The sequence below is a fragment of the Gigantopelta aegis genome, chromosome 6 (genome assembly GCF_016097555.1).
Source record: "Gigantopelta aegis isolate Gae_Host chromosome 6, Gae_host_genome, whole genome shotgun sequence".
Lineage (NCBI taxonomy): Eukaryota > Metazoa > Mollusca > Gastropoda > Neomphalida > Peltospiridae > Gigantopelta > Gigantopelta aegis.
The window spans coordinates 5,285,990-5,297,314 of NC_054704.1; the positions used below are offsets into that span (position 1 = coordinate 5,285,990).

Genomic DNA, 11,325 nt, shown 5'->3' on the forward strand with positions numbered 1-11,325 from the left:
TAATACAGAAACATACTGTGTCTTTTACCGTTTATTTTAAAACAAGTGACAAAACGTGAAGTCTTTTAAATAGTGACATTACCTGATTTGGAATGTGGCATCAAAGTTCTCAAGTCATTCATTAAATGTCTGGCCCGGTAGGAAATTCCACGGGAAGAAAACACCAACACTCTCTGCTTATTTGTCCATTTTGTCTGCAAACAAAACAAACAGCATTGAGTAATAACCAATACCAATACAGTATTATACTAATTTCTAAATTTACTCATATATAAAATATAATAATCATAATCAATGAACAGGGAATTCAGTAGACCATTTCAGTTTAGAAATGGTCACCCGTACTACTAAATTTAGAAATTTCTGAAAAAGAGTTCCAGTACAACATGCTAATATATTTAGACAAATATATATATTTTTTTTCTTCTTCATATTAGTGACATTAACTAGGAATAAACAAAAAGATGAAAGATTTAAAAATTAAAAAAAAATCCACATGCATTTATTATTGAATATATAATTCATTTTTATTTTGAGAAGTAGACTAGGAAATTTGATGTAGTTTAATTATAAGGAGAAATTACAGTGTGTAGGAATACTGATGTAGTATTTTGTAGGTTTTGAAATGTTTTAAGTCAATCTTGGAAATAAGTTGTTGAAGTGTTCATGTACCTTAGACCAGTAGTAAAATCCGTAGTAAAATCCGTAGTAAAATCAGCCAATTGTTCATTTGTGTATAGAGTAACTCCAACATTTGTGTGTAGAGTAACTCCAACATTTGTGTATAGAGTAACTCCAACATTTGTGTGTAGAGTAACTCCAACATTTGTGTATAGAGTAACTCCAACATTTGGCATTTTAATCATTTGTGTATAGAGTAACTCCAACATTTGTGTATAGAGTAACTCCAACATTTGTGTATAGAGTAACTCCAACATTTGTGTATAGAGTAACTCCAACATTTGTGAATAGATAACTCCAACATTTGGCATTTTAATCATTTGTGTATAGAGTAACTCCAACAGTTGACATTTTAATCATTTTTAAGGAAATACTGAGTAACTCTAAAATTTGGCTAAAACTGTAACCATTCCTTTTGTTTTAAATCTTGTTCTTGGTAACATGAAATTGTTTTCTGTTCTTAATGATTATTCTAAAATAGTTCATTTGAGACATGTTGTCTAGTTAATGTCATTTATGTTTGTGGCCTGTAGTTACATTTATTGAGTCATATAGTGTATTACAAGAACCAGTTACTGCATGTGATTAAGTCACTGAATGATAAATTGCTGCATGTAATTTTGGTTTGGCAATAATGATTTTATCTGACTGTTGTCATGCCTAGGTGTAAGGTTTCAATGTCATCCATCTGTACTTTGATACAGTATTCAAATAATCTATTGTAACTACAGTGTTCATTTAACAAAATACCACCAAGACAACTGGTGACAGTGTTACGTCGCCATTAAAATTTGAGTGAGCACTGCATATTGTGTTTTTCTCTTTTTAGGTCATTACTCCTTGACCTGGCTAACTTAGGGGAGATGGAGTTAACTGATACTCATCAAGTTTACTGCTAAATCAGATGATTAAATATGTCAGTAAAATCTTGATTCGTTTCATTATTTTTTGTAAGTGGGTAAAAAAAAAAAAATGTTTTTCATCTTGATTGTCCAGTCAGATTCAAAGGACAATGATGAATGGTACTGTTGGTTTGCATATTGTATTTCTATACATGCAGAGGTTAATTTGGATACTAGTAGTCAACACTTCTATTTAATATCAATAAATAAAATTATTTTCCAAAATAAAAAGTTTTTCCTACCTATTTACCCTATATTTTCCAGCATGTAATGGGAAAGAAATAACTTTTTTTCCCAGCCTAATGTATGCAATCAAAAGTGCACATATGCTTACAATCGGCCTGTCCCAGCTCACTGAATGAAAAAAACATAAGTCTATTGCGTTATTTACTATTTTCAAGCATAGAAGCACAAAACATCACAAAAACAAGTTTGTTTTGTTTAACGACACCACTAGAGCACATTGATTTATTCATCATAGGCTATTTTTTGTCATTTTGAGTCATAGAGAGGAAACCTACTATATTTGTTTCATTAGTAGCAAGGGATCTTTGATATACACCATACCACAGACAGGACAGCGCACATCACAGTCTTTGATATACCAGTCGTGGTGTACTGGCTGGGACGAAACATATCCTAATGAGCCCACTGGTAGGGATCGATCCTAGACCGACCACGCATCAAGCGAGCACTTTACCATATAAGAACAAAGTACATGTATATAACTCTAATTTAATTGGTTGAATGTATGTCTTGAAGCAATCAATAAAACACGAACTGTTTTTACAATTATTTTGATTGGTTTAGCAGTCTGCAGATTGCTGGATGGTATTTTTAAAATACTGCTTGCAAGATAAGGTGGGACAAACTTCTTTTGTGTTTTTTAAACAGCTTTGGTTATATTTCTATTTTAAATTTTTATTTAAACCAGGGCTAGCTCTGGCACTCGCCAAATTCGCCAATCACGAATATTGAAAGCATTTGGCAAATTTTATTTTATTTTGGCGAAATAATTTCATGTAATAACTGACAATTTCTACAATTTTTGAAGTTTAATAAACAATTTGGTGAATTGCTTTGCTCACCCTGAGGTAGCCCTGTAAACATTCTTTTAATATTTATTCAAATGTAATACTGACTATATATAGTAGTATTACTAGTAATAGCAATATTTTTAATGTAAAACTTAACGTTGATCTAAATCCTATTTTACGTTTTCAATTTTTAGTGCCCTTATTTGCTTCCTTATGTCACTCATTAGTACGTAAAAATAAACATGAACATGCAGACAACACTTCGATATATATTATGGACATGATTGCCATAAATTAAGAAAACTATAAATGTTTTTTAATTTACATACCAGCAGTGTTTCTGCCAGAAATAAATGTTTGGGTGCAGCACTATGGAACTGAATGCAACCACAGTCAACAGGGGGTATGGGGGGGCCTCCCCCAGAAAGAAAATGGGTTAAGTTTAGGATTAGGGTTTAGAAAATAATACAGTAATGATAAGAGTAATTAATTCTGTCAAAAGTTAACTTAATTTTTTTTATTAATAATTAGGTATGGTGCCATACCAGTTTTACCGTCTGGCAGAAACCTAGCCCGAGTACTCTGACTGTAAGAGAGCTAGACGGATATTTGGAAGGTTGTATACTCTCATTACAGTCACAGACCAAGCAATGTAAATTTTTTTGCAATCGCTGCCCACCAAAAAGTAGTCAAACATTCCTGCCCTAATACCACAACAATTCTATGTTTGCCATCAAATACCTTTACATCGGTCATTTTTTAGTTCCTTGATTTTAAAAAATTCACATATTAATCATCAATACACACACTACAGAAAGAAACCCATTCAACTAAGCTTCGGCAAACTTCGGACAGCAGAATTTTAAGGTCGCTGACCTATATCGTGGTCAGTGATTCAGTTTTTCAGGGGCCGTCTCATACAATAATAAGACAAATAAGAGCACATTGATTCATTAATCATGGGCTATTGGATGTCAAACAATACATTTTAGGGCTTCTAGATTATGGTAGCCCCACTCCCATGGCTAGTGATATCCAATGTTGGGTTAGTATATAACTATTACTGCCATGCCTGACAGCTAGTGATTTTTGGTGGGTCAAATGTTGCAGTTAAGTCTATTTTTAAAATATGAATATCCTGCTCTCATCCCCATCACCCAATGTTAGTGTTTTAAGCTATATCTCTCTCTTTAGGTACCGGTAACTTATCCGATTTTTACTATTTTTTAGTAAAATTGTACAGTAGAGCTGGTAAATTTTTAATCATAGCTAACTAGTAACTTTTTAAATCATTGATCCCATTCTCGGAACCGGCATGACGTCACACGGCCTAGTTACCGATCATCCGGGTCTTTGGGGGTGAAGCAAAGCCTTAGTGATTACTGGTTTACATAGAATAAAGTTATCATATTAACTTTTTACATGCCTTACATATTGTCATTTATTTTCTGCAGCTAATACATAGTTGCAATACGTCTTATGTGTATTATAACAGCTTGGGTTGCCATATAAGAGAAACGAACAACGGGAATCTGAATTAGTATAATCTATATTTAGTACCGATGTGTTTCCGTGTACTTTGAATGTCGAGGGGACAGGGCAGGTTGGGCAGAATATAATTTTTGTTGATGCAATTTTCAGGTAATGTTAAAATTTATAATTAACATCTTTTATTCTTAAAACAAAATACTGTTTCTTGAAATAATGAAATGCTTTTGTTTTTACAGATTGCAAAATTACCACATGATGTTGCCCTTCCTTACCGGTTGAATGCAGGCAACAAAAAATAGCAATAATAAAATATAGCCATCCTCAGACCTTGACATCTAGGGGTAGCAATATCTCTCTCTACTTACCCATCACACCTGAGATTAGTTCAAGGAGAATAATATATAGTTTCCTTTGGCATGTGAATTTATATACATGTATCAATATGGTAATATTTTAAATTGCTCCCCATAAACTACGTTAGGGAGCATATAATCAGTTCCCTCAGTTATTTTCATGTCGAGGTCTAGAACCTAATAAAACATAAGTGTTACCTCGTCGAACAAACATGCAAATGTTTTAATAATAGGGTTTAACCTGGTATATTTAGTAATAAAACACAAAAACTTACCTGAGTAAATAATGGTTATATATATATATATATATATATATATATATATATATATATATATATATATATATATATATATATATATATATATATATATATATATATATATATATATATATTGGTGTTGTTTTATTTGTTACTTCCCCGAAAAGACAACTGGACTCGGTGAAGATATTTTAACAGGGTTCTTTATTCCGGAGAATAAGGATATATATAGTCAAACAAACCCTTTAGCTGTGGGCTTTAGGGCGGTAACATGATGAAAAAGCGTCAAACGTCAATTATTCCAGTGTAAGATTGAAAGCAGATGAGTGCGTGGCCTGTGCAGCTCGTGATGCGTCAAGAAATGTCAGGTCAGTGACAGTGAATAGCCACCAACTGGGTCAAACACAGCTGGCCAGTCTATTGGTTGATCGTCACTGTCCCTGGTCAGAGGTCAGATGTAAAGACAGGTAAACGCATGTCCCTACAGCTCCTAGCCAAAAGTTTAGGTGCATGTGCGTTGTGCATAATAAAATCATTAAAACAATAAAACCTACATGGTTACATATATCTAGTCACAATGGATATTGCAGATATTTTCTTGTTCAGTCTTGTGCTGTATTGGAATTGTTATTGCAGTTCAATTTAAGTAATATCTACAAAACTAATTTTTAATAGTATACAATGTACAGCTGGAGAAAGGAGGCAAATATGGTTGTTAATAAACTGATCTATATCGGTATGCCTTCTACTAGACTACACATATTTAACCTAAGTTGCTTTTAACCCGGGTTAAATTACCTCATGTAGATGCACTTATGTAGCATATTCAAGGAAAATATATGAATGAGATGGTTAAATGCTATATTCTTCATGTCAAACAGTGTTTTCAAAATGGAAAACAAATATCAGATATGGCAGTTGACCATTCATTTTATTGCAGGTAATTGCTAAAGCAGATTACACACACAAACACACACACACACTGAACTGTAGAATACCATGAAACTACATATATATGTAAAAAGGTAAGTCCTCTAACTTGAACAAGCAAAATGTACCACAACCACCAAATTATATTGATCCACAATAGAATAGATTTTTAGATTTATGTATATGTATTTTTCTTCTTCTTTCAACTTATTTTCGTGCTTATATCCAATTAAGGTTCAAGCATGCTGTCCTGGGCACACACCTCAGCTATCTGGGCTGTCTGTCCAGGACAGTGGGTTAGTGGTTAGTGAGAGAGAAGAGGCCTTACACCTACCCATTGAGCCCATAAGAACTCGCTCTGGGTTGGAGCCGGTATCGGGCTACGAACCCTGTACCTACCAGCCTGTAGTCTGATGGCGTAACCACTGCGCCTCCGAGGCCGGTCATGTATATGTATGTGTGTGTATATATATATATATATATATATATATATATATATATCAGGCCTTTCCCCAGGATTTTTTAAAGGCGCTTACATAATATTATATAGCATCATTATAACACAAAAATCAAGCCAAAAGAAGTGGGGTAGTGGGTTGAAAACAGTTAAGTGTTTGCCTTCAACCCATCAAATCATGTTGGGGTTGTTGGGGGGGGGGGGGGGGGTAAAACTAAAAAAAAAATTAACCCATCAATTCCCCACCCCAAACAATTTCGTAATTTGCGCCATGTTGTTGCTGTTGATTTCAGCGTCGTGTTAAATGCTTGTCACCTCACAGTTTAACAAATACATATCTAGCATTATCTAACAAATATGATTATTGTAAACTAATTCAGTGTACGTTTAACTGCAATTTGTATAAATACTGCATGTTCATTTCCTGTGATCGCGATCTCAGTGCGTGCTCTCGACCATAGGTACAAAATTAACAAAGACAAAGGAAATAACGAAACTGCAGTTAGGTATTCATTGATGCAAACAACTATTGTTTTTCTACACATTTACATCAAGATTTACTTCCGTGTAATCGTATTTTTCATGTCCGCAACGATGTCTCTTGACACATGGGTGTCAGCTGACTCTGAAGCGTGACGTATATTACCGAGAGCTTTCCTCAGTTCAGCCAACGAACGTTCTTCCTAACGTTCGCGAACTATTTGATTGGTGTCCGTCATGTCCATTTGGTTTAAGGTGAAGCGCACAAACCAGTGTAGCGAACGTTTTGTTTTCGCTCGGTCTGGCTGAACTCAGCCCTTGGGATAGCCGACATGTCTTTCGGCCCTGAACTGGCATGTGTATTCCAATTGACATGCAGTGTTGGTTTGTTTTTATTACTTTGGTTCAAAGACTTTACAAAATTAAAATAATGGTGACATGTTTTACTCAAGAATTTCACCTTCAAAGATGTTTATTCAATTAATAGGTATTTTCTTCGATTTGTCTTGATGCGTAATTCCCAAACATACAGACATTATTATAACAAGCAGTTATCTGGCAGATTAGTAGTAGCCGATCACCTGTACCACGTGACCAGCACAAGCCCGCCGACAATTAAAACGGTGCGATCAATGAACCTCAAAGTGAACATCTAAAGAATTGCAGAGATACCAAATGGAAGTGTGATAATGTATGGTGAATGACGTTACGGATCACAGCTCCATTGTTTTGTATACATGTTACAAATTAAGCCGACACGGTCCTGCAGTTAAGGCGCTTACCAGACATGAAGGCGCTTATTTGGCTGGTTAAGGGAGCACGGGCCGTGTCGGCTTATCGCTCTAGGGAAACCCCTGTGTATATATATATGTATATATATGTATATATATATACTAAATTTTTAGTATTCACTAATAACTCATTACTCGGAGTTTCAGGCTCCTCGCCTTCATCAGATGAGTGTTTATAATTGTGACAGTTAAGGTGACGTCACGCTGTGTGTACGCGGCGGTGCGCTCCTGACGTCATGGCACGTCAGTCGTGAGACTCTCGGCTTGTTGCTGTGGCGGCATTTTGATATGAGTTCTGTCCTTTTGTTGAGTAGCTTGTCTCCTTTTTCAAATAGTATTGAGAGCTTCTCCTCGATGCACAGGTTGCATTGTCCCGAGCTGCGTTTCCGTGTGTCCGATTTCCTGACGATTTCCCAATTGATGTGATAGGCGGTTTTTTTTCGTTTGAGTTCCCAGATGTATTTTGACAGTTCTGTCTCTTTTTCATAGCGTTCATATTTGAAAGATTTAGTGTGGTTGTTAAACCTCTCCTTGAATGTACCTCCAGCAAGACCTATGTATGATCTGACAGTCTTACCAGATGCCACGTTTGCCCGGTATACGAGGGAGCTAGTTTGGCAGTTGCCGTTCAGGGGGCATTCGTTCTTCTGTCTGCAGTTACAAGACTTTTTTTTTTTTTTTTTTTTTTTTCTTTTTTTTGTGCGGGATCGGTTGAGCTCTGGGTGATTTTCGTGTTGTGGCTTTTGATTATTGCTCCGAAGTTTTTCATGCAGCTGTAGCTGATTTTCAGGTTGTTTCTGTTGAACAATGTGTGGTACTTGTGATTACTTGGGAAATGCTTGGATATCAATTTGATGAACACGCTACCGACGTTTGTCTTCACATTCTTGCTGAATGGGGGGTTGAACCATGTGATTTTTCTGGGTCTTTTCCTTTTCTTTGTGTCTGGTTGTTCTCTATGTTTAGGCGGGTCGTATTGGATGTTTACTGTGTAGCCACTTGCCCTCAGCGCTTTGTTGTACCCTAGTGCAGCTTCCGCGAAGTAGTCTTCATGGGAAGACAGAAGGGAAATTCGTTTGCCGATTGATTTTGGTATTTGCTTCGTGATTGCGGGTGGGTGGTTTGAGCTGACGTTGATGTAAACGGGTTCGTTGTTGGGTTTCCTGTAGGGTTTGTGGGAGTCAGTTTCAAGGTTCAGGGTGGTGTCCAGATAGTTGACTATTTTCAGGTTGGTCTGGATGGTGATCTTTAGGCCAAGATCTTTGAATATTTTGATGAGCATTTTCCTCATTCTGTCTGCTTGGCTTCCTGAACTTCTGCGTAGAACTGCTAGACCGTCATCTCTGTACAGTCCGACGTTCATGTTGGAGGTATTTGTTTGAATTGTGTGTAGGATGAGGAGTCCTACTAGTTCGCACACTTCCGCTCCATCATATCCGCCCATGGTGACGTCGAATGCATTGGGAGTGTAATTTTTCACCCATGGCTGTTCTTTGTTGTCAAAAAGTAGTGATTTTCTTGCATGCATGATAGTTGCGTATTCTATATCTGGGATGACTGTATATTTCTTCGCCCATTTCAATGCCTTGTCGAGTAGTTCAGGTGTTATGGAAGGGTAGAAGTCCACAATGTCGAATACGAGGAAGGATAGTTCTTTTTTATCATGCAGAGCTGAGAACCATTCAAGTACAGCGGAAGTGTTTCTCCATTGGTTCATTTGCGTCTTGAGTCGTGTTTCACTGTTTATTCGGTCTAACATAATTTTGCTGATCCTACCGATTTCGCTTTTTGCTGGATTGATGAGTCTGCAACTTGGATTAGTGGCAAAATTGTCCTTATGATCTTTCTATATATATATATATTGTGTTTGTATATGTATACATATATATAGATAGATATATATACACACACACAAACTTTATATATATACTTAAACAAAGGCACACACACACTATTTACCCTCTGCACCAAAGTAAATACTAAACACACGGAGAGAAGGGGGGAACGACCTATATTTTCTTACTGCAGGCCTGCTACAGACACATTTGCAAAAAAAAAAAAAATAATAATAATTAAAGTTTAAACAAGAATTTAGGCCTATATTATAATTATTATATGTGTGTAATTTAGCAGTATAAACTTTTATTTTAAAATAAAAAAATAAATAAATAAGATGTAGTAGCTGTAGTATGGCAAAATAAATACAAGTATAGATAATATCCAAGCAACTATGATTAAATGAAAAATAAAGACCACACAAATTAATGATAAAGGAATATACTCTTTATTCAAGAAATGGATGTGCATCGTTTTGTTCGGGGTTTTTTTACATGGAAGACGATGGAATTGTGTATTTTATTTACAGTATAATGTGGGATTTTTATCACTGCACATACTTTAACCATTTTGTTTGCTAAATTAATCTCTGTTGGTGTCAACAAGCAACAACATTAAAGTCAACGTAGTCGCATTCTGTGAGGGAAGCCATGAAATTCCATCAGGTTTGTCGTTTTAATGACCCTACCCACAAGCGGCGCCTAGTCTCTTCTTTTGGAAATTTGTAAAACGATATTTTTTTTAACATCATGTTATGGTTTATGCAGCCAACTGCACAACATGTTTTAGGCATAGTGACCGTTAACTGTTGTAAATGATCGACCAAAGTTGCCTCATTTCACTATCAAACCATACGTAACTAAGGAGAAGCTTCACCGCGTCACGTGATAAACAATGGCGGCCAGGGGTCGAAGTACCTGTATGTTCGGTTCCGAGAATAGCTAATGGATTTTATAAAAATTCTGTCATAGTCTTTGAGACAAAACTTGCTACATTTTTCTATTAGTAGCGAAGGATCTTTTATATGCACCATCCCACAGACAGGATAGCAAATACCACAGCCTTTGATATAATGGTCGTGGTGCACTGGATAGAACGAAAAATAGCAGAATGGGCCCAGCAACGGGGATCGATCCCAGACCGACTGTACTTCAAGCGAGTACAACTCTGGGGCCTATTTCACTAAACATTGTACGTTTACGTCTGCTACTAGCAGTTATACCGGTCGTGCGTTTACACGTGTTTGGCGTCTATTTCACGCAGAATAGTTATCATTATGGAAGATGGAGCATTTTAAAGACAAAAGACAAGGACATATGTGTATTTCTGACTATATTTGTTGTAGTATAATAGTAATAAGAATTGTGGTTTAGTCGTAGATTTACGTTTATGTGCAAAACTAGGCTTACGATGTTTTGTGAAATTGGGCCCTGGTATATCAAAGGCTGTATGTGCTATCCTGTCTGTGGGATGGTGAATATAAAAGATCTCCCCCCACCCCCACCCAAAATAAAAATATGCACATTTAACAATTTAAATAATGCATAAATAATACAAATCCAATTCTGTAATACCTGACTTTTAACTGGTTCATCTGAACTGACCACTGCAGGTAACACAACTTCAGAGTTTGTCTTTTTAATCTTGGTGGGTTTTTCAATAACTTCACGTGGTCTTTTCCGTTTAACCATGTTTCTTATACAGATACTTTGTATTTTGTTCCGCTGCAACCACGGTAGGTATCAGTCAATCAGTCATAGTGCGTTCCTGTAAACAAAAATTAAAAAATCATCAAATTTAACCAAAAAATTAAATATCTTTTGGTAATTTTATTGACTAACTATGTAGTAAATTTGTGTATGTTTATATTACTTTTAAATTTAAGGAAAACACTATTAGTAAGTATTTTATATTGGCGTGATGCACCACGATATATTATAGGTCGCTCGGACATTTTCGGACGTCTTCGGATGTTAATGTATAGGTTCTGATAGACCAAATCAATTCCTATTGCCGAAAATGTTAACGTTTACAAAAAAAACCCTGATATACCCCAGCGTATTAACACATCCAGGAAGTACAGCAATAGAAAGTGTGGCACCTCACA

General features: G+C 35.9%; 1 protein-coding gene across 1 annotated transcript in view; it reads right to left on the reverse strand.

Moving 5' to 3' along the window:
• Positions 1-10,971, reverse strand: part of LOC121375718 (ribosome biogenesis protein BRX1 homolog) — a 30,419-nt gene extending 19,448 nt beyond the window's left edge. Inside the window, 2 exon segments of the mRNA XM_041503316.1 lie at positions 83-194; positions 10,793-10,971. Of these exon segments, the coding sequence (XP_041359250.1) occupies positions 83-194; positions 10,793-10,909 (229 nt within the window). The 5' untranslated portion in view covers positions 10,910-10,971.
• Positions 10,972-11,325: the final 354 nt, after the last annotated feature.